Source organism: Sinohyriopsis cumingii, chromosome 10 (assembly GCF_028554795.1).
Source record: "Sinohyriopsis cumingii isolate HCF-2022 chromosome 10, ASM2855479v2, whole genome shotgun sequence".
Taxonomy (NCBI): Eukaryota; Metazoa; Mollusca; class Bivalvia; order Unionida; family Unionidae; genus Sinohyriopsis; species Sinohyriopsis cumingii.
This window is the reverse complement of record NC_142970.1, coordinates 76029125-76052413: the sequence shown is the minus strand read 5'-3', so window position 1 is coordinate 76052413 and position 23289 is coordinate 76029125. Positions and strand designations below refer to the sequence as shown.

The 23289-nt window shown below is 36.1% G+C and overlaps 1 protein-coding gene across 1 annotated transcript in view; it reads right to left on the bottom strand.

Annotated features, from left to right (window-relative positions):
- LOC149790409 (uncharacterized) overlaps positions 1-23289 on the bottom strand; it is a 116417-nt gene that overhangs the window by 11657 nt on the left and 81471 nt on the right. Inside the window, exons 9-10 of the mRNA XM_089973217.1 lie at positions 13184-13303; positions 9830-9856 (exon numbers count right to left, since the gene is read on the bottom strand). Coding sequence (XP_089829343.1) covers positions 9830-9856; positions 13184-13303 — 147 coding nt within the window. The remainder of the gene's footprint in view (positions 1-9829; positions 9857-13183; positions 13304-23289) is intronic.

The window sequence follows — 23289 nt, the reverse complement described above, 5'->3', positions numbered from 1 at the left end:
TAGTTACACGAATGAATCTAATATTCTCGAAGTAATGAAGACACCCAAGAGCAGATCAATTAAATACATCTTTTTTGGTATTAATATAAGATTGGAATCAAAACTCACCAATCTTAAGTTTATATATGAAATGTGGCACAACGACGCCGAAGAGGAGCGGATATACGTAAAGAAATCTATTCCTAAGAAAAATGACGAAAAGAGCTATTGACGTAATTTATAATCCAAGATATTTGTTGTCATTGGATGCAAATATGTCTGTCCTATTAGAGTTGGCGTAATACTCATTGATGGCTCATTAGACCTACTTTGGGATTATAATAAGTTGGATTATTTTAACTAAATTTGCAACGGACTTTTATGATGATTTATAAAACAATAATCCTGTTACTTGAACAAGCCTGATTTAAAAATCTCGTAGGAGTGGACTTTAAAGTGCTTCATGCGTCTAACCTTTATGGCATTGTACCGTTTGATGTAGAGAAGGAGGTAAAAGAGAAGCGACTGTTATCCGTACTCAACCATATCCATACTCAAACTTTCGTGTAAACATACAATAATCGAAGAATGTAATAGTGTTGTGGTTTTCCCCAATTAGTTAGATTAGTACGTATTAACTCAAAAGTTGTATCTTGAAAAGAGTAAACTTTGCGGCAGAACATACCACTATGAATACTGAAAAGCACATTTGTTTGTGTATCGTGTTGTTAGAGGTGCTCGACCATGTCTTAACGTGGCGTTTGAAGAAAATCACGTAATCAACATTGCCGTGCGTGTAGACCTGTTCGTGAATATTATCGCGCATTTACGTAGAAATTTTTTGAACCTGCAATTGTAGAAATACCTTCCATCGCACAAAAAACTAACGTTGTTGAGAAAACATGCACAGAAATAAACATAATAATTGCTAGGATTGAGCTTATTGTAATCCATAATCTGAGCAGAATACAAAAATAATACATTTTATTGTGGATTTCTCAATTATATAAAACGTGTTAATTTGTTTACTTGGGATAAAGGCTTTTATCCACTTTCATTATCTGGACATGTACAGCGTCAACGCAAAATAACCCATATTGATTTGTTTGGGAATAGTGAAAATCGCAGAGGACAATAATGCCACACTCCTTAAAAATATTCTTAATTTACTGCACAACAACGAACGCCGAAAGTACCTCATATAATCATCTTATCAGTGCGCATTAGCGAATGAATGCGGAAGTAAACACACTGAATGTACTAAGCTTGCATCAAGATTCATGACCAAACACAGTTAGGTAGTGCACGTAAGACTGCAGTTGTACTTGCGATTGGGGATGCGTGTAAGTAACGTGATCGTGTAATGAATGCTTTAAGTATATAGTTTTTGTTTTATGCCATCACGTAATGATGATTCGAAGGCTCACCGCTTATGCCTACGGGAATCTTGCTATTGTGAATCACCCTACGTTTGATACACTAGTGAATTGATACATCAGCGTGTTAAAACAGACCTTTGTGGTAGTTCTCTATTCACTGAAATGACTTTTAATTTCTCTCGCACAAATGCTCTGATTAGTAGACGTTGTCCACACGATGACGGCCCCAAACTGTACCGTGTTGCTTCTCGTGGAGGATCAATTCGTTCCGAGATATTAAATATATATACAAACCATGCGGAGTGAGTAGCACGAAGTTACGCATCGTTTTGCTCTCCGTTGTGTACAAATACCGACAAAATATGTCCGAATTTTTCTAGCGGTGGAGTGTGTGAAATCATTTTATAATTAGAGGAGGTGCCTCTCGTGACAGTTTTTGTCGAGTCGCATTAGCTAGTTTTAATCCGACTATACATGTGATTTTGTTATTCATTTCAGCTATAACAGATGGAAGCCGTGTTACCCTTTCGTGAGATTGTTGAGGATTCATTAATAATTCCTATGCATATTGATGACTGAATAACCGTTTCAGAACTGTGCAATTCAGTAGTTCAACAATGGCTGTGTCCCGATGTTTCAATATAGATTCTGAAAAACAGCAACTCAAACTCACACACGGTGTAGTGCTAGCAATGTAACAACATATCTGAGAAATTATTGACCAGGATGGACTTGTAATAATCGTTTCTATGTTAATGATCTGCGTACATAAATGCGTTTGCGTGCATATGTGAGACTTGCAGAATATTTTGACGTCAACGACTTTACTTCTTTGTATCTGCTTGCAACATCGACAATGGTTAATACGTACTTGTAGAGTCCTGCATGAAAAAGATCGTGAGGAAGAAATACAAATCATGATAAACGTCTTTAGATGTATGGATCCCAAGCTACCCACGTAACATTTTGGGCACTGGTAGACAAATCTGCCATAGCTCCTGTTGTGCCAACTATGCTCGAACAACCCCAGCATTTACCTTTCTGCGCTTGCTTACCTTTCCATAGCGGCTTTACTTTTCCAGTATATGTTTGATAATGCTTGGCGTTTCGTATCCACGCTTGTTTATTTGTATTAATATATTTTGTTTGTAATGAACTCCCAAAACAATCTTGGCCTTCATACCTTCTTCGATGAGCCATCTTGAGATTCGTTCTCCAGCACCTGGTCTCGAAATCGGATTCAAGTCATAGATGAGATCCACATCGGCGTGCTGTCTTTCACGGATACCGTTTGATGTTCTATATATAATGGCGGTAACATGCATCATGAAGATGATTTACGGCTGATTCCCCAGTCTTTATTTTGTTGTTAGAATCCTGTCGTATATCAAGTCGTGTACCAGGCCCACATTAATTGTATTTAGGTATGTTTTTCACCAGGCTATTTACTCCATGGTATTCCTGGTAAACCCTTTAATGCACCAGCGAGATCACTACCGGTGACATTTTTAAAAACTATTCGCCGATGAAACTAGAAGTTTCTATTAACATACACATGTTTGCTTCACATCGAACATAATTCACTTGATTTCGGTTGTACCATTACGGGTTCGAACTCGATTTGGGATTTCGGTACAAGGTTTAATGCGACATCGAAAATATTATGAAGACTTGATTGTATTATACACCGATTGTTCTATTAAATGGAATCACGGAAATGGAAGTCAGTGACCTTACGTTTTTCACGCAAGCAACTTGTAAAACGTCCAAATATCAATCCTATGGAACTGGAAGTTTCCATGTTTCCAAACTTTGTGCACTAATCATTGCTCCTGCTGGATTCAGAAAAACGCAATTGATGTTAAACATGATTTTACGATGGTTCACGGAGAACTATTATACGTGATTGCGCCGTCGGCTGATGATCAACTGTCCTATGATGTTTTAAAAGATTTTGAAAAAGCGTTGAGTTACAAAACCGAGACGACTTAATTAATGAGTGTCAGCACCAATGTTAATTACTTTCCACCATCGATGAAGCACCTACCAATGATGATAAAGATGCAAGTGAAAATAATCTAATTTATACGATGATGTGATGCCGATGATGTGATGCTTGAGCAACACATCGTTTTGTCGCGAACACGTGATTTATTAAACTCAAAGATTCGCATGAAGTAATACGATGTAACTGTAACATGTCGATTATATTTAGTGGCTTTGACTCACATGGCCATGCAAACATTAATTGGACTTGGTGTGCCGCCGAATAATCGTGGGATGAGTTTCGTAAGATTTTTTCCGTGTATCAGAATGGACACGTATAATTTATTCACTATTGACTTGATAAAACTATGTAATCATCATAATACTCGTGTTAAATGGTTAAGCCGGTGATGTTTTATAAAACTGTGAGCACCGATGCCGCAAAAACTAATCATCAACACCAGGAATGGATTCGCAATATTATTGAACGTCGTAAAACTGACCAAGACTTATTTCATTCGCGACACAGTATTACACGGGAAGCCCTCACAACTGCTTTGAACAAGCATTTTAACAGTTCATTAAACCAGCAAAGGAAATTCAAGAAGATGCTGAGAATATGAAATTGACAATGAAATCAAAGTGGAGCAGGTGGCAGCGCTAACGGGAATTGCAGAAGAACCTGGTCCAATTCGTAAAATAGCTATACGCACCAAGGATATTAAAAAGCGAAAAGAGCAATTGCAGAGAGCATTGGATACTTGACACATGCAATTACTGGTCATAGAAAACTGGAAAGTGTTCATGGTACAATTACCATCTAAGACACATGAAAAATACATGAACACTGAATGGTCTAAAGTGATATTTAGGGAGTTTTATGGAAAGAAACATGCTATTGGTGATCAGCAGAATTGTTTTGTAGAAACGCTTGATACATTTAAAGACGGAAGAGCTGAAGAAGGCGGAACGATATAGAGAGATTGTATGGAACAGTCTAACTCAGTTATGCAATAAATAGTCCTAGATCGCAATCACCAACCTCACCCGACATTGAATATCTTTCAGAGGAAGAAGTGGAGCAACACAACGTGTTCATATACACCCACAATGTTCATCACCTGCTGTGAAAACACCAGAAGAGACAACCACATTTAAATAAGAATACGAACAAATGAACCAGTGGTTGGATAAACAACGGAGACCCGAATTTTGCACATAGGAAGAACAAAAGAAATATTTAGGCGAACATTTAATAAAATATTATCAGCAAAACCAAAGAAAGGAAATGATCTAATTAAACCTGCAAAATGAAAATTTATTAAAAAAACCGAAGAAAAGAACTTTTGCACCAACAACGGATGAAAAAGAACTAATTAGATGGCTGGGGCAAAATACACATGTAGCATCTGCAACCACAGAGGAAGAAATGCAAAATAGGTCCCCTGAGCTATGGCAACAACAACCATTAACCTTCTGAAAAAATGTTCCTTAACTATGCAAATAAAGCACATGCATAATGATATGTGGACAGATATCAAAACATCGACACTGGGTTGCAGAGATCCAAACATAACTTCATTATATAATGCCCGATTTGTTACTTTTCACTGGGACACCTGGCGTTATGGAATCGTTGACATTTATTATCATGCATGGTCTTAATTAGAGGCTGCACACTTTAACCTTTTGTACTGAAACCCTGTTTCTCGCGGGTGGAGCCAATGGATGGGGTTGTGGAAAATTGATAAATAAAATTGCTATAATGTTCTAATATCGGCTTTCTTAAAATTACTTGTGGATAAAAGGCATTAAGTAACAATGGTGGCTTTACTTTAAAACTTTGTGCAATAATATGAACTCGAAATGTCCCGTGGGGTTGACTGGAAGGCAACTTAAACAACTTAATGCATCCAAGCACAATAATGTGACGGGGACACTAAAATAAATTAAATCAGCGGTGAATCAATTGCAAAAGACTGGTGGAATATATCCATTCCTTGCAGCCATTCCGGTATTGTTAGCAGTAATCTTCCCCAGCGGTTGGGGCTGTCAGAACATCATCATAAATGGCTTTGTAAAATGACATGGGAGGCAGATCTGGTGGGTCTATACAAATGGAAAAGGCCTACGATTACCAGGAACGAGTCGTCGAAGACCACTAGGAAGAGTTCATTGACTAACGGTGTGTGTGTGTGTGTGTGTGTGTGAGGTTTTATTATTGCTGTTTTACTTCAGATTATGTCTAACAACTTTAATATCTTGAAGACGATCTTCGATCTGAAATATGCCACTTCAATCAAAACCGCAAATAAACTTTGGCTACAGCTATTCGTTTCATAGGTTATACAAATATTTTACTATGTTATGCAGAAGAGACTGAATTTAATTATTTCGCTTTTGATAATGATAAAAACATTGTCTATATGTAAATAGAAAAAAGATTTTTTAGTGACTTTTTTTCAAATATGAACCAATTTAAAATTCGTTCTAAAGAGAATGTAATTTATAGAGAAATGTTTCTCTTCACATTATACATTTCGCAACGATTTGAATCTGGGAAAGGAAGGTTAGTTTGATATCAAAAGGATAGAGAAAGATATAAAACGGACATTTTGCTAGATATTTTGTCTCCATACGTGGTAATCAACATAAGGCAAGGTACGGTAAGTAACTAAATGTGAGCAACATTAGAGAAGATAAACATCACGATTATGATCTCCAAAACACGTCTTTCGATTTATTAATTAGAAAATGAACCACATGAAATAAATACCAGTTCCGATATGATTGCAGTCACGAATACATAATGGTCTTTCTGAAGTGCTGGCTTCTTTCACGAAGAATATTGTACGAATTTGGTAGATAATGAAAAGCACCACGCAAACGTTCGGAAGGGTTCATCTTCAGAGAGAGAGAGAGAGAGAGAGAGAGGGAGAGAGAGAGAGAGAGTCCTTAAATATGTGTTGATACTGATGGACAATATGTGGGTCTGATGTCACACGTTCACTTAAATGTGCAATTTCGCTGCATGCAATTCTTTTCGGGACACACCTGTGTACACTTTAAACACTTAACAGTAATTAGTAAAGGTCGATTCAAAACGGCCACAAGACAGATGCACTGAAATTTTGTCCCTGAAATATAGTGTTACATATCTTATCTATACCTCTTGTCAGGTAGAAAATAAAAATAAAAGTTTCGTATTGGGCTGAAACACTTGTTGTGACAAGGATAACTAACTCAAACTCCAAACAATTTTTTTTCTTTGATTATTTGATGTGTGAGTTGATATATTATAGTTAAGATGTCGAGAACCTTTCACATATATATGAAATTCTCTAATTTTGTCGTAAATAAGGGAATATGTTTATTTTACAATATTCATATATAATATCTGAGGGCAAACGGTTTTGGTAATCATGGGAGCGTACGGATAACGATGCCTTAAACTGACAATTGGCAGAAATCTCTTATGATTTATAGACTGCATTTTTATGGATTTAAGCACTAATATGAATTTGCTTACTTTTCACAATAGATGTCAGTTATTTCTCAACAGATATTATAGTTCAATTATATGTATTAACTGAATCTGTTTCTTTTTGTTTCTTCACCCATACAATATGCAGCAGATTATATTCTGTCCTTAGTGATATGCCAGTTTCATTTTGACATTAACATTTCGTGTTATGAATGTTAGAAGGATAATCTATACTATTTTTACATCACCCACCAACACCTTTAAAAAGGACGAACTCATATTTTGATGGGATACATAGATCAGAGTCCAGGAAAAAGGAAAGTGGGGAGTAGCGAGGAAGTGCTACCATAATCATGTTGTAAGGTAAAAGCGTGAATTATTGTGATTATGATGCCTATAATTAGTTTCCCATTTAATGGTATTGTTAACCACCTTATACAGCTTAATCCATTACTATTGTAACTGTTCAACATCGTAAGCTTCTTACAAGACGATAGTATCATGAAAATAATTTTGTACCCATAAATATCGTTAGGCGTGTTAATTAAAATTGAAATCGATCTGCCTTGGATTGCTCAGATAACACTGCTGAATCTATTTACAGGCATACATATCTGAAGACCTTTGGGCCAGTATTCCTTAATTGCATAAGAAAAACAATATTGTCCCATAATACGTTTCACTGAAGATTCAAAAATCATCTCACATACTACGTGTTGAAAAATGAGATGTGTTACTAATCTTTCGAATAATTTATTTAATATCCAAGCATGGAATGTGATCATTTGATAATATTATACAGAGTTCTGTTTCCGAGCCAACGTTTTAGAAGATACTTGGCTATTTAGGAACATCTGGATTGTCTTTAAAATGAAATAATATTGATACGTCTCTTAGCATATTGTTTTGTCTGCACTATCAGCTGTCGGGCACTGGGGACACACTTTGTTGCAACATTTTCTAATGTTATTAATCTGAGTGTATACCTGCCCATAATTTGTTATACAGTAAATTTTAAAGTTGAAAAATAATTTATATTAATTTATACTGTCATTTTACCTATTTATAATTTCTTTAATTGGTGAAAAGAGAGAACTTTTGTGTGGAGATTTATAAACATTTACCATCTGAAAACAAATTACTTCATTGGTCAAAACGAAAAGCAAGTTAAATTGTTTTGCAACAGAGTCCTAAACCATAATTCTTTCATACAATTTGTTGTTTGTATTATATCACATGTGCTGGTAAAAATATATATTTGGAGCTGTAGGTAACATTATTCAATCCTTCCTATAAAGAACGGCACATTGAAGAAGACATTTAGATACATATTAATGATATAATTATTTGATCGTGGTTCCTTATTAAATGCATATGTTGCTAAAGCTTCTTAAAACTGTCCTCTCTGTTGTCTGGTATAATATAATTTAAGAGCCAAATTTTTGTTTTCGCACTAAAACTTGAATGATTTAGAATCGGTATTTAAAACTTTTTTATATTTTAATTTACCTGAAAAAAATCTGATATTACATCTATCCTATCCAACAAAATGCAGCAAGAAGAGTATTTATTTAATGCAGAGGAAACGGGAATAAAGTGCCCGGGCCACACTAAAGTAGCTGACCATGTCTGGTCCGATTATGGGATTCAAAAAAAGCACGTTTCAGTCTTGAGTTCGATATCCAAGGCACCGACCCAGCATAACTTCAAAGGTACCTTTAGAAGGCAATCCTTTTGGAAACCAATATAATCCCGTCATATACTCGTTATGAGTTATTTTTGTATTGGGCGGTGTATATTATGCTCATCATAAAAAAAACATTTGATAGCATGCACGCACTTGCTTATTACCAAAGAAGTGTTTGATAGTTATATTAATTTAAAGAAAATTATACTAGAGACCTTTTAATAAGACAAAATGTCCTGACATCTTTAGAGCACTGTTGAATCAATAAGTCAAATGTCTTTTAAAATGACAAATACGCCATACCTTTATACCCCACCCCTTTTATTTACACATTTCATATCCTTGATACGAACTCTAGATCTAGATATAAACACAAAAGTGTTTGAGATTGTATTTATTCATTTGATCAAATTGGAAGCGTACATTTCAACTTTACTGTACATATAATGATCATGATTTCTTTTTCAATTCAGAACATCGGGTAAGAGTTTCCTCACTCCACATTACATCGTGGTTCTCCTTCATCATATAAATTGAAAAATTGCGATAACAGAGATGTGTCAAGCTATCTAACATTCTCTCATCGATGAATAATTCATTGATGACGATGTTAAAAGAGGAAACATATTTTCAGTGGTACACATTCTAATCTTGGGATCGATTGAAATCAATTTCCAGGGTTTAGCACAATTATAATTGATCAAACTGTATGCATAAATAAATTTATGTTTCGAATACAATGTGACCTTGATGTTATCTCGCTAGATTATTGGTTGAAGTTGTGTTCAGGACATTCGTTTTACCATGGGGAATCTCCTTGGCTTCCTGATATTTGCCATGTACTTTATTAATGTTTTATTAATATACCTGATCTGGTTGACAACGTAGAATGCTCTACAAATCAATTTTTGAAAATAACCCTGGTGCTGTTATTGCGTTTTATGATTTTTCTATGTTACGATTGTTTTGACTAAATTTACTCATCATCAAGTGTAATCAGGCTTTTAATTGTGTTCGGGTTTAATTTGAGGAATTTATTTATTTATATTTATCATTGGAGTTATAAAGTGCTCGTTACTATGTTCGTACTAAATCGATATTTTGGATTATTTTGAATTTAGTTAGAGACGATTTTGATCATATTATTGTGACACATTAAGACTGTTAGCACCTCGACACTGTTCCAGGCTATAGGTATATCAGCAAATCATATATAAATGAAAACATAATTTAGGTATTTAGATCTTACTCAGATATCAAATTGCGCTTCCTAGAGAAGGGTACCTTATAAATAATGAACAAAGATGGAATTACCTTTCTGGCGAGATGTTTCTTCAACATCTGGAAAACAAAAGAGACTTATAAGATTTGTCTTCCGGCCTGATAGTTCACGATTCGGTAAGTGCATTATTTGTAATGAGGTTTTAGTAAAACCTCTTTGTGATTTTTAAAATGTAGACCGTATGGTTCTCAAGGTCTGAGTGTATATAGACAAGACTTAGGGATGGACGGCTGAGACTATTTTGCCTGGTACAGTTACCAATACGCGGCAGTGACCTGTCTGGCCGAGTCGGGGTTTCTCAATTTTAATTGTGCTTGGGTTCCTATCATATTTCTGAGTCCCATTTTTGTCAACCATAAAACGTGTGTCGCGGTCCGGCTGCCACATGACCCAGTAAGATCATATTGTTATATTCAACTGGGCCGGGTGAGGTATTTCGGGGTAGTAGGAAACCCGGCCGGTCCCGAGCGGATGGGACAGGAACCCATCCATCTCTAAACGGCGCGTTTAAGAAGCATACTATTAATAACGTTGTCTTCGCAGCAGAATACTCTTCGGAATTAGATTTCATATTTCATCTAGCTTTGTATAATTTGGATGCTGGGCCGTAAAGATTGTATTAGCTTCGGTTAAATTTGCATGTTAACGCTTTGGCTGTTTAATTATTCCCTTATTGAGCAAAATACATTCATATACACATATATATTTGATAAAACTAATGATTTCATATGGTATTCACTTGAAAAAGTTTAATGTTTGTAATTGTTATGCGCATAATAAATGCAGACATTAGTTGCAGATTTTAGGTTTTCATATTTAAGGATTACTATGAGGATATATTTTCTTTCTTCCAAAGTTTGATATGAATCACCCAGTAAATAACAAATGAGTACCAAATCCTTGAACTATGTATCTCAATTGCATTTCACGTCGTGCAATTTGTTACGACTCTATGGTCGTATTATAGTCAAGATGATTAACACGTTTTATTTCCAATGAACATACCAAATAAATGTGTTACCTCTCGAATAATATCTACGTGCAACATACAATAAGTCTACAGAATTACAACAAGAACACATGATATGAGGATGACTCCAAAACAGCAATGAAGTTGATTGCTCTGTTCTCTCCTTATATACACCGTATATTATGACAATATTTCACAATATACCCCATAGGACGGATCTTATTACTCATTTTGCTTCGAAATTGCATATTCATGTGACCCAGCCCAACCAATGGAAAATTGCTGAATACTTATAATACAGACCAAACCCCATCAGTCAAAAAGAGAATAATGCAAAAGCAATATTAAGTCTTATTGTTAAGATTATTATTAATTATTGTCAATGCATACGTCAGAATCTACTTATGGATCGTATGCAATTTTACGTTCTTAACAGAAACCGGTCACGTAGGCGAAATCAAATAAAGTTAAACTGTACAATTTGTAAACAGGAAATAAAATTAAAAAATTCAAATACAATGACATACCAGGAGTTACAAAAATATAGATATACATAACACAATAAACAACGCAGTCAGTCAGTTGAACTGTGATTATATTTCGAACACTGTGACAAAAACAAAAGTGGTGGCCACCCTGGAATTTACATGGGATCGATATAGGACTTCATCAAATGAACAAACATAGCTTGAGTTTTATGCAATATTGAAATGGGGATGGTGTTTTGCCCTGATGTGGCGGTGGAGGAACTGCATACATGCCTTTGTATATTATCTGCATTCTGTTCATGGAAGGTAGCAGTATGAAAATATGTGATTGAAGAGTTTTGCTGTTGATATAGGTTACAACCAACTGTCCCCATGATTGTAGCTAACAATATAATAATTCACTCTTGTTTGAAGTCGTGGATAATCTACGAAGTTGACCAATATGCGACCAAACAAGAGGAAAATCCCACCCTGGTCACACTACTGAACTGTCCACGCCTATGAGATAGTGACGTGACAAATACAAGTCCAACAATTATTAACCACAACACGAGCTGAGAAATACTCCCGTTATATGAAATAATTTTGATACATAATCAATACATTGGCAAACAATTCACCGATATATGTGTATTGTATTGTGAAAAAATGTATTGAACTACGTGATTGTGATACCTAATTCTACAAGATCTGTGGAGCGTTTGCAATGTTACAGAAAATAATAAATCACTGTATCGTTGAAAGAATCATACAGATTTGTTACGAAGGCCCAAAACGATGTTATATGACCTTTCGAACACATATTGGAAGTGTGTTGATTAATTAATCAATTTAGGAATTATATAAGAGTAAGAACAATGTATATATGGCCACTATTAGTGGAATATGACATTATTGATATTGTACAAGAGAAACTAAAGGTGCTATCTTTGAGTACAGATAATGAAGCGAATGAATTCTACAAAGATGACGCCGACATTGATCCATCAAGCGAATATAATAGCCCAAGTAGTGTAGATCCCAAGGATACATGATGGTATTATAATATAGATAGAAACAAATGCCATAATCAAATCAAATATTTACAGATTTTCTACTCGCTATTTACAAGCCCGACATATCTTTGTATCTTGAAAGCCACAATGACAATTACGGGAAGAACATTTAATAATCATATTGTCGAAAGAACTAATTATGATAATATTTGTTGCACAGCGATGCGCTCTTAACAAAATCTATGAGTTGCATGCGATATAAAAATAATTTGTACAGAGTTTAGTGAGAAAATAGAACTCTCGATTTGGATATACACATGAAAAGGTTCCGTATTGTATTTCAGCATTTCGTCAAAACGTTTGCCATGAATTCGGATATACGTCTCTGATAATCAGCGCAATTATTTTATTTGAGAATACTAAAAATGAAATAATTAAACATATTTTGGATGAAAGCTTAATACAATTTGATGCTTTATGAATCGTTTATAAAAAGTGTTATTTGACAATTTCAAAAATTAAAATAACATTGTATTTCTCAAAGATTAACATAATGTACTAATGTATAAACTGCATATTGAAAAGCACGTTTAAAGAGATTATAATTATATGGCCGAAAGGCAAAAATATAATTTGTATCCTTTTTATTCATACTGCTAGCCGCTGTTATTTAATGGATACTCAGACTATTAATCCTGACACGATGAAGATTAATTTATCAAAAAACAATCTTCTAATTTGTATATCAGAGACTTCGAAAATTGTGTTTTGTTACGAAACCTAATAAAAAGTCAAGGCCGATCACTGTATGCTTTTTGCATTCATTAGTATATTCAATTTATTGTAAATAGAACAAGTTTGGAAGTTAAAGATGCCGTGAAATACAAGCATACCTACTCTACCTATAGTAAATATTCAGTCATTCTTCTTTACCTGCTTTAGGCGAAAGAAAGCCGCTACTTTTATTCAGTTCTTCGTGGCTCGTGATTTTCATAATATCTGGTGCAGTATCCTTACGGTTTGTTTTATCCGTCACCTTACTGAGTCTCACACCTGAAAATAAGAAAGTATGAAAAATGTATTAAAATGGTCATACATTCTGCTTCGCAGAGAATTGACCTAAAAATTGTAATTTTCTTGCAATATTTATAATGCATATTATTCATTCATCTATAAGTAAATATGATGGCAGATACTGCGGGTTTAGAGTGGGCTTGTCGCAGTAACCTTTCTATTATATGTTAATTTTCTTATTCTACCTAAGACTAAATTATATAAACAAAAATCGACTACAAGAAACAAAGTAACTGAATGTATGCCGTATTCCAAACTAAATACACAACAACATTACACAGCAGCAACATTATTAGTGCGCACATAACTTCGCCCAGATAAATTTGAACTTAGTCTCACGCTAGACATAACTTTTGAAAGAAAATGGCGTTTTGGTCTACTTAAAATTGAAATTTGGAGTCATATTGTGAATGAATGCGAATTGCAACAACATTTCTATTTGAGCTGGAATGAATAGTTTTCGTATTTTTGTCGATGCTACGAAATTTCGTGATTATGGACTTGATTTATCTGTGCCAGTCCCACAGCGAATATTAGCGAGGGAGCAGTGTGCTGACATCTGCAAGTGTGTTTCTGTTCTGTCATTGATTGTTTTGAAATCATAATGTGGGAAAGATATGAAGTCTCTCAAATGCAATTATCGAACAGGCGATATGGAATATAATGTTTATTTCATTTTGAGTGCAGTAAGTAGGATGAAGTTGCTCTCGCACTATAGTCGGAATTACAGTGCAATTTCTAAATGTGTAATCAAGCTTGAGAACCCATGACATGGTTCATGTAATTCGGATTTGCAACACCAAAATAGTACATTTTGAGGATATTCTGAATGTAAAATTGTAAGTACAATGTTTGCCTTTCTTATTACCAGCTAAAGAAGACAGTTTATCCCTTGTCACTTGTAAGTTATTTGTAGGGATCCAGCAATTTTATGAAATCTGGCATCTATTGGTAGCCTAAATCCAAAACATTGTATCAAGATATGTAACGCAGAATGTGGCAAAGGACACATAATTGAATTATTGTCTTTCTTTGTGATATATATTTGTCTAGGGTCTGTTTATTTACTTGTATCTCTTCGTTGTAATATATTCCGCGATTATTATAGCGGGTGGTCATTAGGTCATTATCTTACTAGTTTAAAGCGTTTACAATTGCCAGCTTTATCTTTCATTGTCAATTTTCTGTCACACTATTGGCTTGCAATGCTTTAGATTTCAATATTTCTATATTTATATTGAGAGCATTGTAGTAGTTCATACTTACATATTTTCAAGCGACATCATTGCCTGCGATTTTTAAAACCGAGAAAATGTACGCGTGACGCGTTTATGTCCACCAATGGAACTGGAAGTTCATGCGAAAGAAACGTTTGCTTCACGCTGAACCCCGGATTCAGTGATCACATTTCGATTATTAACGATTATCGGACTCGTCTGATTATACGAAATGCGCTGGTCCAGCTTTGGTGTTTATAAAAAGATACATCTAATACTGGAGACCATCAAATGCATACTGTTGGAAACATCTGAAACGCGGTAGGAAATGCTGAAATGTAAGCTTTCCTTGCCATCAATGTCAATTTGAACTCTCAATTTCGAACGCTTATATTAACCTGGAGCATTGCAAGCCAACAGCCCCAACTGCAACTTCATGAAGATTGATTGAGATTTTTCTGAGCTGTTACCCTCAGTGACATCAATGGGTTTGGGGAGATGTTGGCAAGGTTATTTGTGAAGCTAAACAGAGTCACTCACATTACTGTTTAAAAACTACGCAAACGATGAATTTCGGCGTACAGGAGGTGCATCATAGTTGTATCAAAAACATGGACTTTGTAGATCACGATTGTTGTCATTTTTATAGTCTTGAACAGCGTCAACGCTGTTATTTCTCGCGCGCACACCACAGATGCGCACCCATGAAGTAATTTTGTGGTACAGTTTATATAGAAAATAAGTACAAAACAAGGTGTTACTGCAGCAAAAACATGTTTGTGCCTTTTCAGAATACAAATCCAAATAATAGTCAATAGCGTCGTAAGATACTATTTGAGACACAAGGAGTGACCTAAGTTTCTTTGCGGTTAAAGAAAGGAAAATGACAGCGGTCACCAGTGACAACTCACATACTATCATCAGACTGAGTACATCGACTACCGTTACCGCTCTCAAAAGTTTTCGACCACTGACCAGTTCATATACTTGCGATAGTAAAGTCAGTCATGCATTTTCTTGGTGTCTATGGGCAATGGACTTGTATCGATGGTGCCACGTACACGTGAAAGCGTCATTGTTCACCTGAATTTGACAGACACCCTATGACTTGTCGTATTTCAATTGATATGGACTTGCACCAACACTTGAAGTTGTTAAATATTAGACAAAGTCATCTACAATCATTTTATTCAATTATGCAAACGCGGTTGTAACCGCCATTATCCTGTCATCTTGTTGAAGCAGTTCGTGCACGTCAGCGTTTACAAACTTCGTAAACACTTCTTCATTCGACATTAAAGTACGATTAACGTTATATAAAATGTATTATAACACTGACGGACGTTACACAGGCCAACATTGCACTGATGTGGATCTAATCAGGTTTCCCACCAAAGCGGATTTAGCGGAGTTTACAAGTTTGGTTCAGTTGACGTTGACGCAAGTGAGCATGTGATTTTTGAAGATGGAAATGAAAAACTAAGCATTTATTACATGAACATTCAAAATACTGATATCCAGCTGAGAGGAGCTGTCGCACGTCATCTGACTGTGATCAGTGAAGTCGCAGGAATCAAACGAATCGAGAACGGAGATTGCGTTTATCAAAGGCTATTCTGAAGCTAAAGTGAAAGAAGATGTGGATTAAAAAATCGCAGATGTTCCCAACCACCACATGTAGAAAGATCATTTAGAACATACACAAAAAAATGCTGATCATCCTACGAGATGAGAAAATCCCTGATACTACAATACCAAAAGGTCGAATTGTTTTGATAATGTGAATAGTTTTGATAACCGTGAAACTCATAGCGCAACATTTCGCAAGTAAGAACAGTATTTATTAGTAGTATCCGCTTATTAGATTATTTGGTATCCATTAACACTGATACCAACCAAACAATTATCCCGTAATATTCAAATACCAAAGGTGGAAGAAAAGCTGACATATACGTCATTAGGTATTACAGTTGCAGGGTGCTGTGTATGTTCTTGTACAAGAACGTTGTCGCCGTATCATAACTACCGTTGCTACTAAGGCGACTACCAAAGCATAAAAATCTAAGCACAAGCACTAATATTTAAGTTTGACAAGCGTAGTCGTGAATTTTAAATTTATGTGGCAATCGTCTCACACGTACAAACTAAACAAAATGCTGGACAACAACTATCAAATAGTATTAAAGAATCATATCGGTGATACAATGCTGTGATACTTCCGGAGCAAAGGTGAATATTGCTTTTCAGCCGGATTTAATTAAGCTTAATCACGATGTAAATGCTGCTCATGCAATCCGGAACTTTTAGACATCAAAGCAATTAATGATGAAATCGACAAAGGAATGGATATGATTCGAGATTTTTGTAAGAATACAACAATAAACAATCATGTACGGGGTGGGGTTGGTATTCCTTGCTTTAAATTATCTCAGAAAAACTCGATTTGTTTGAAAATAAGCTTTGTTTTCAATATTTCCTCTGGTAGAGATTTTTAAATTCATGTGTTTGTAACAAACAAGTGTTCACAAATCAAACGTGAACACATTTGGTTTAAATCCTACCTAAGATGGATTAGAGTCTTTGAGAAGGGCATACAGCTAATAATGATAGAGTTGGAGAGCAGTAGTCTTCAGTTTCAGAAAGAAGTGCTCGACCATGTCTTAACGTGACATTTGAGCAAAATCACGTAATCAACTTTGTTGTCTATGTTGACCTGCTCGTGAAAATTATCGCGCATTTAGCAGAACTGTGATGAGCCTGCGATTGTACAAAAACCATCGACCGCACACAAAACTGACGCTGCTGAGAAAACATACACAGAAATAACAAAATAATGGGAAGGATTGAAGCGATTGTAATCCCTAATCTGGACAGCGTCCAAAATAACACATTTTACTGACCGATTTCATTGTATGCGCATTAGATTAAAGAAATGTTACGACATCATGGAATACCAATACCACGCAGCATGCAAAAAGCTGACATACTTGAATTGTTGAGACCTATAGTGGCACTGGATCAACTTGCTGTCCTACATAATTCATCATCGATTACAAAAACGGAAAACAAATGAAGCCGATTGCACGTCAGCATAATATACGTGTACTATGTGGTGCAAGAGAAACTGTTATACTTTCAATAACATATATGCGTTTTAGGATGAACGAAACCGTCGCATAGCATTTGAAATTGCTAATATATCTACTGTGCCTCTGAAAACGCAGACCAATTGCAAGCAACTGAACTTAATTTTCTCAAGAGCAGTGTTGAATTAGAAAATCCAGTGGCACTTTTCGCACACACATACAAGCCAGGTGAAGATGCTCGACAAATGTTATCAAATATGATTCCTAGAATTATATCGGTGTTACAATGATTTGGCCCTTCTAAAGTAGATTAAGTTCTTGGTTGTGCGACATAATCGAAAGTCGATAGACAAGGATACATTGAAAACGACTATATCTTGAATTCACAGTGGTGCCGGTTCAATCCTGAACCCTAAAGACACCAAAAACTAGCATCGATGAAACGAACAAAGGAATAGAAAGATTCTCTAGACGATGGAATTACACCAATTGAGAATCAATATGGATATTTGACTGATATCCGTGTCAAGTTACTTATCTCCCCATATCGACCGTTTCCTGTATTCAGCTATATTCCAACACCAAAGTGAATCTGTGATAAGTTTACTGCATTCTGATGATCGATAATTTGAATGAGCAACTTTGTCAGCGTTATATTCCGTTTGTCGTAATCAAGATATCCTTAAGAATACTAGCAGCACCGGCGTGAACATAGTTTAGGTGATACAGAAATCCCTTTGCAGGTTACTAAGGCAATACAGAAGAAATCTGGAAGAGTTATCTCAAGTATCGCTGTTAATTTGTTTACTTGGGATAAAGGCTTTTATCCACTTTCACTATCTAGACGTGGACAGCGCAGCGCAAAAACAAAAAAAAAAAAACATATTGATATGTTAGGGATTAGTGAAAATCGCAGAGTACAATAATGCCACACCCGGCAAAAATATTCTTAAATTTACTGCACAAAAACAAAAGATGAAAGTCCCTTATACAATTATCTTATCAGTGCGCAATCAGGAATGAATCCGGAAGTAAATACACTGAAGGTACTAAACTTGCTACATGACTCATGAGCAAACACAATTAGGTGTTGCACGTACGAGGTCTGCAGTTGTACTTGCGATTGGGGATTCGTGTAAGTAAGGTCAATCGTGTAATAAATGTGTGAATGTACAGTCGATCTAGATTTTTTTATTCCAGTACATAGAGATGGTGCCGTGTATACAAAATGAACACGGATCTGCACTCCAAATGCCACGAATAGATTATGGAAAGAATTTCTCATGATCACTAACAATGCTCTGTTCAGAAAAACACAGAGAATCTGCGCATATGAATCCGAGTAGATCTTGTATGTGATAATGAATAAAATATAATTCGAAGGCTCACCACTTATGCATACAGGCATCTTCCTATTGTGAATCACCCTACGACTGATACACAAGTGTATTGATACATCAACGTGCTAATATAGATGTTGGTGGTAGTTCCGTATTCACTGAAACGACTTGGAATTTCCCTCGCACAAATCCTCTGATTGTTAGACGTGATCCACACGATGACGGCCCCAAACTATAACGTGCTTGTTTTCTAGGACTATCAATGCTTTCGAAGATAGTAAATATATAGACGAACCATGCCCAGCCAGTAGCACGAAGTTACTAATCTGTTTGCTCTCTGGTGCGTTCAAATACCACAAAAATTATGTTCGGGTTGTTTGCGAAATCATTTTATAATTGTAGGCAGTGTCTTTCGTGACAGTCTTTTGTCGAATCGCATTAGATTGTTTTAATCCGACTACATGTGTGCTTTTCTTTTTTATTTCAGCTATAACAGATGGAAGCGTGTTACCCATTTGTGTGATTGTTGAGGATTCATTAATTCCTATGAATATTGATGACCGAATAACCGTTCCAGAACTGTGCAATTCAGTAGTTCATCAATGGCAGTGTCACGGTGTGTCAATATAGATCGTGACCAAGACCAACTCAGACACGGTGTAGTGATAGCAATGCAGCAACAGATCTGACAAATTCTTGACCAGGATCGACTTGTAATAATCTTAGCCATGTTATTGATCCGCATACATGCGTTCGAGCGCATCTGCGACACATCCTGACTATTTTGACGTCAACGATTCTCCTTTTTTGTATTTGCTTGCAACATCGACAATGGTTAATGCGTACTTGTATAGTCGTCCATAAACACGATCGTTATGAAGAAATACAAATTATAATGAGCTTCTTTAGACGCATGGACCTCATGCTACCCATGCAAATATTTGGGCACTGGTAAATAAAGTTGCCATAGCTCTTGTTTAGCGAATCATGCTCGGGCAACAAAAGCATTGACTTATCTTCGCTTTTCCACAGCGGCTTCATTTTTCCAGTATGTATTTGATCATGTTCGGCTTTTTGTATCCATGTTTGTTTGTTTGTATGAATATAAGTCTTATTTTAATCGCCTCCCAAAACAGTAATGGCCTTCTTACCTCCTTTGATGAGCCATCTTTCGATTCGTTATCCAGCACGTGGTCTCGAAATCGCATTCAAGTCATGGATGGGATCCACATCGGCACGATATCTTTCACGGAAACCGTTTTATGTTTTATAAACAATGGCGGTAACATGCATCATCGACATGATTTACGGCTGATTGTCCAGTCTTTAGTTTGTTGTTAAAATCCAGTCGTATATCAAGTCATGTACCAAGTCCACATTAATTGTATTATGTATGTTTTTCACCAGGCTATTTACTCCATGGTATTCCTGGTAACCCCTTTAATGCACCAGCGACATCACTGCCGTTGACATTTTGAAACATATTCGCTGTTGAATCTTGAAGTTTCTATTAAAATGTACATGTTTGCTTCACGTCAAACAGAATTCCCTCGATTTCGACTGTACCATTACGGGTTCGAACTCGATTTGGATTTTCAGTACGTGTTTTAATGCGAAATCGATAACAACATGCAGACTTGATTAAGGTATACACCGATTGTATTATTAAATGGAATCATGGAAAAGAAAAGTACGTGTCATTAACCTTTCCGCGCAAGCAATTTGTAAACCATCCAGGTATAGTTCATATGGAATTGGAAGCTTCCATGCTTCAAAACTTAGCTTGTGCACTAATCATCGGCCCTGCTGGATCCGGAAAAACGCAATTGGTGTTAAACATGATCTTACGATGATTCACGGGGAATTCTTTGTACGTGATTGCGCTGACTTTGAAAAAACGTTGAGTTACAAAGCCGAGAGGACTTAATCAAAGAGTGTCGACACCAATGTTGATTACTTTCCACCATCGAGGAAGCATCTACCATTGATGCTTTAGATGCAAGTGAAAATAATCTTATTTGTACGATGATGTGATACTTGAACAACATATGATTCGTCACAAACATTTTCGCCAGGTGGATATTAAAATAAAGACGTGATTTATTCAACTTAAAGATCCGCACGCGTGCATAAAGTAATACGATATAAATGTAACATGTCGATTATATTTAGTAGCATTTATTCACGTGGCCAGACAAATATTATTTAGTCTTGGTGTGTTCCCGACTAATCGTGGGATGAGATTTGTAAGTTGTTTGCGCGTATCACACTGTTGACTTGACAAAAGAATGTAATCATCATACTAATCAAATTAAATGGCTAAACCGGTGATGTTAAACAAAACTATGAGAAGCGATGCCGTACAACCGCTCATCAGCACCAAGGATTGATTCGCATTAGTATTGAAGGTCGCAAAAGTGTTCGAGACATGTTTCATTCGCGACACGGTGTTACACGGGAACCCTCACAGCTGGCTTTCAACAAGCATTTGCACAGTTCGTTGAACCAAAGAAGGAAATTCAAAACGATGTTGGGAATATTAAATTGACAACGAAATCATAAGTGGAGCAGGTGTCAGCGCTAACGGGAACTGAAGATGAAGCGGGTAATAATCGTAAAATAGCTACACGCACCAAGGATATACAAAAATCAAATAGAGCAATTGTAGAGAGTATTGGATACTTGCCACATGCAATTGCTGAAGTCAGTGAAGACTGGAACGTGTTCATGGTACAATTACCATCAAAGACAATTGACAAATACATAAACATTGAATGGTCTAAAATGATATTTAGGGTGTTTCATGGAAACAAACATGCTACCGGTGATCAGTAGAATTATTTTGCAGAAACGGAGTAAATTTATGGAACGGTCTAAACCAGTCATGCACCAACAACCAGAACAAAGACCTACATTGCAATTACTACCCTCTCCCGACATTAAACATTGTTCAGAGGAAGAAGTGAAACAAGAAAATAGACCCACCACAACGTTCATCACCTTCTGCAAAAACACCAGAAGAGAAAACAAGATTTGAACGAGAATACGAAGAAATGAATCAGTGGTTAGATGAACAATCGAGACCCGAATTTCGCAGATACGAAGAACAAAAGAAAAAGATAAACGAACATTTAAAAAAGTAGTACCAGCAAAACGAAAGAAAGGAAACGGTCTAATTAAACGTGCAAAACAAAAAGCTATATAAAATCGAATAAAGAACTTTTACACCAACACTAGAATAGAAAGAACTAATTAGATGACTGGAGCAAAATACGTCAGCAGCATTTACAATCGCAGTGGACGAAATGAAAAATAGGTCCCTGGAGCCAAGGCAACAGTGGCTGAAACAACATGAAAAATGGAAGCGGCCTTGGTTGATTATTGGCTCATAACGACCTGATAAATCAATAGGAAAAACGTATTGGTTCAACGCACCAGTAGTTATTAATGAAGCGATATCGATGGTATCATGGACGTAAAAACAAGCATGTTGATGTATAAACTTGATGAATATATCAATGACAAGAAACGACACCGATGATGACTTCTGAGACGATTTTGCTCCACATTTATGCTGCGATCTAACAGGTTGTTGTACATATAATGCCAGGCATTGCCTCACAATCTCGTCAACGAAACCAGAATTTAATGTGACCTTTCTACGAGGGTAAACCCTATGACCACAAAACAACTGCTGGACTTGTTAACAATGGAACCATGGAACCAGGCTAGATAGTAGTGATTATGCGAGATCCGCTGGTCTAATTATGATGATTATCATGGATACCTCTGATAATGCAGATTGCCGACTTGATACAATTAAGCGACCTCAAATTGATGTGCAACATACTGTCTTTGGCTCAAACGGTACTTTTAATAATAGTTTCGCACGGTATATTATCATTTTCTTGTGCAATTCTATTACGTCACATATTTTGTTTTAGCAGAGGTCTTCGCACGGGTATTTTTCGGCCAAACATTCAGTCACATTAACCACAAGAATAACTCTAACCATGCAATTTTTGATAGAAATATTAACATGGTGGATGCCTCTGCTATCCCATTAGCTATCTAATGAATCATGTTTGTTGTCGCTTATGCAATCTGGAACCTGATCAATGCTGCTGGTGTTCGCGCTGGTTATCGCGCGTACCACAGATAGGCACACATCAAGAGTCATTTCTGGAAAGTTTACATAGCAAATGAGTTCCCACCGTGGTCTTACCTCACCAAAAGATGTGTTCGTGACGGTTCGAATTAGAAATGACAATGACAAAACACAGAGTTAGATGATATTTGACCACTTAGAAATGACTGAAGTA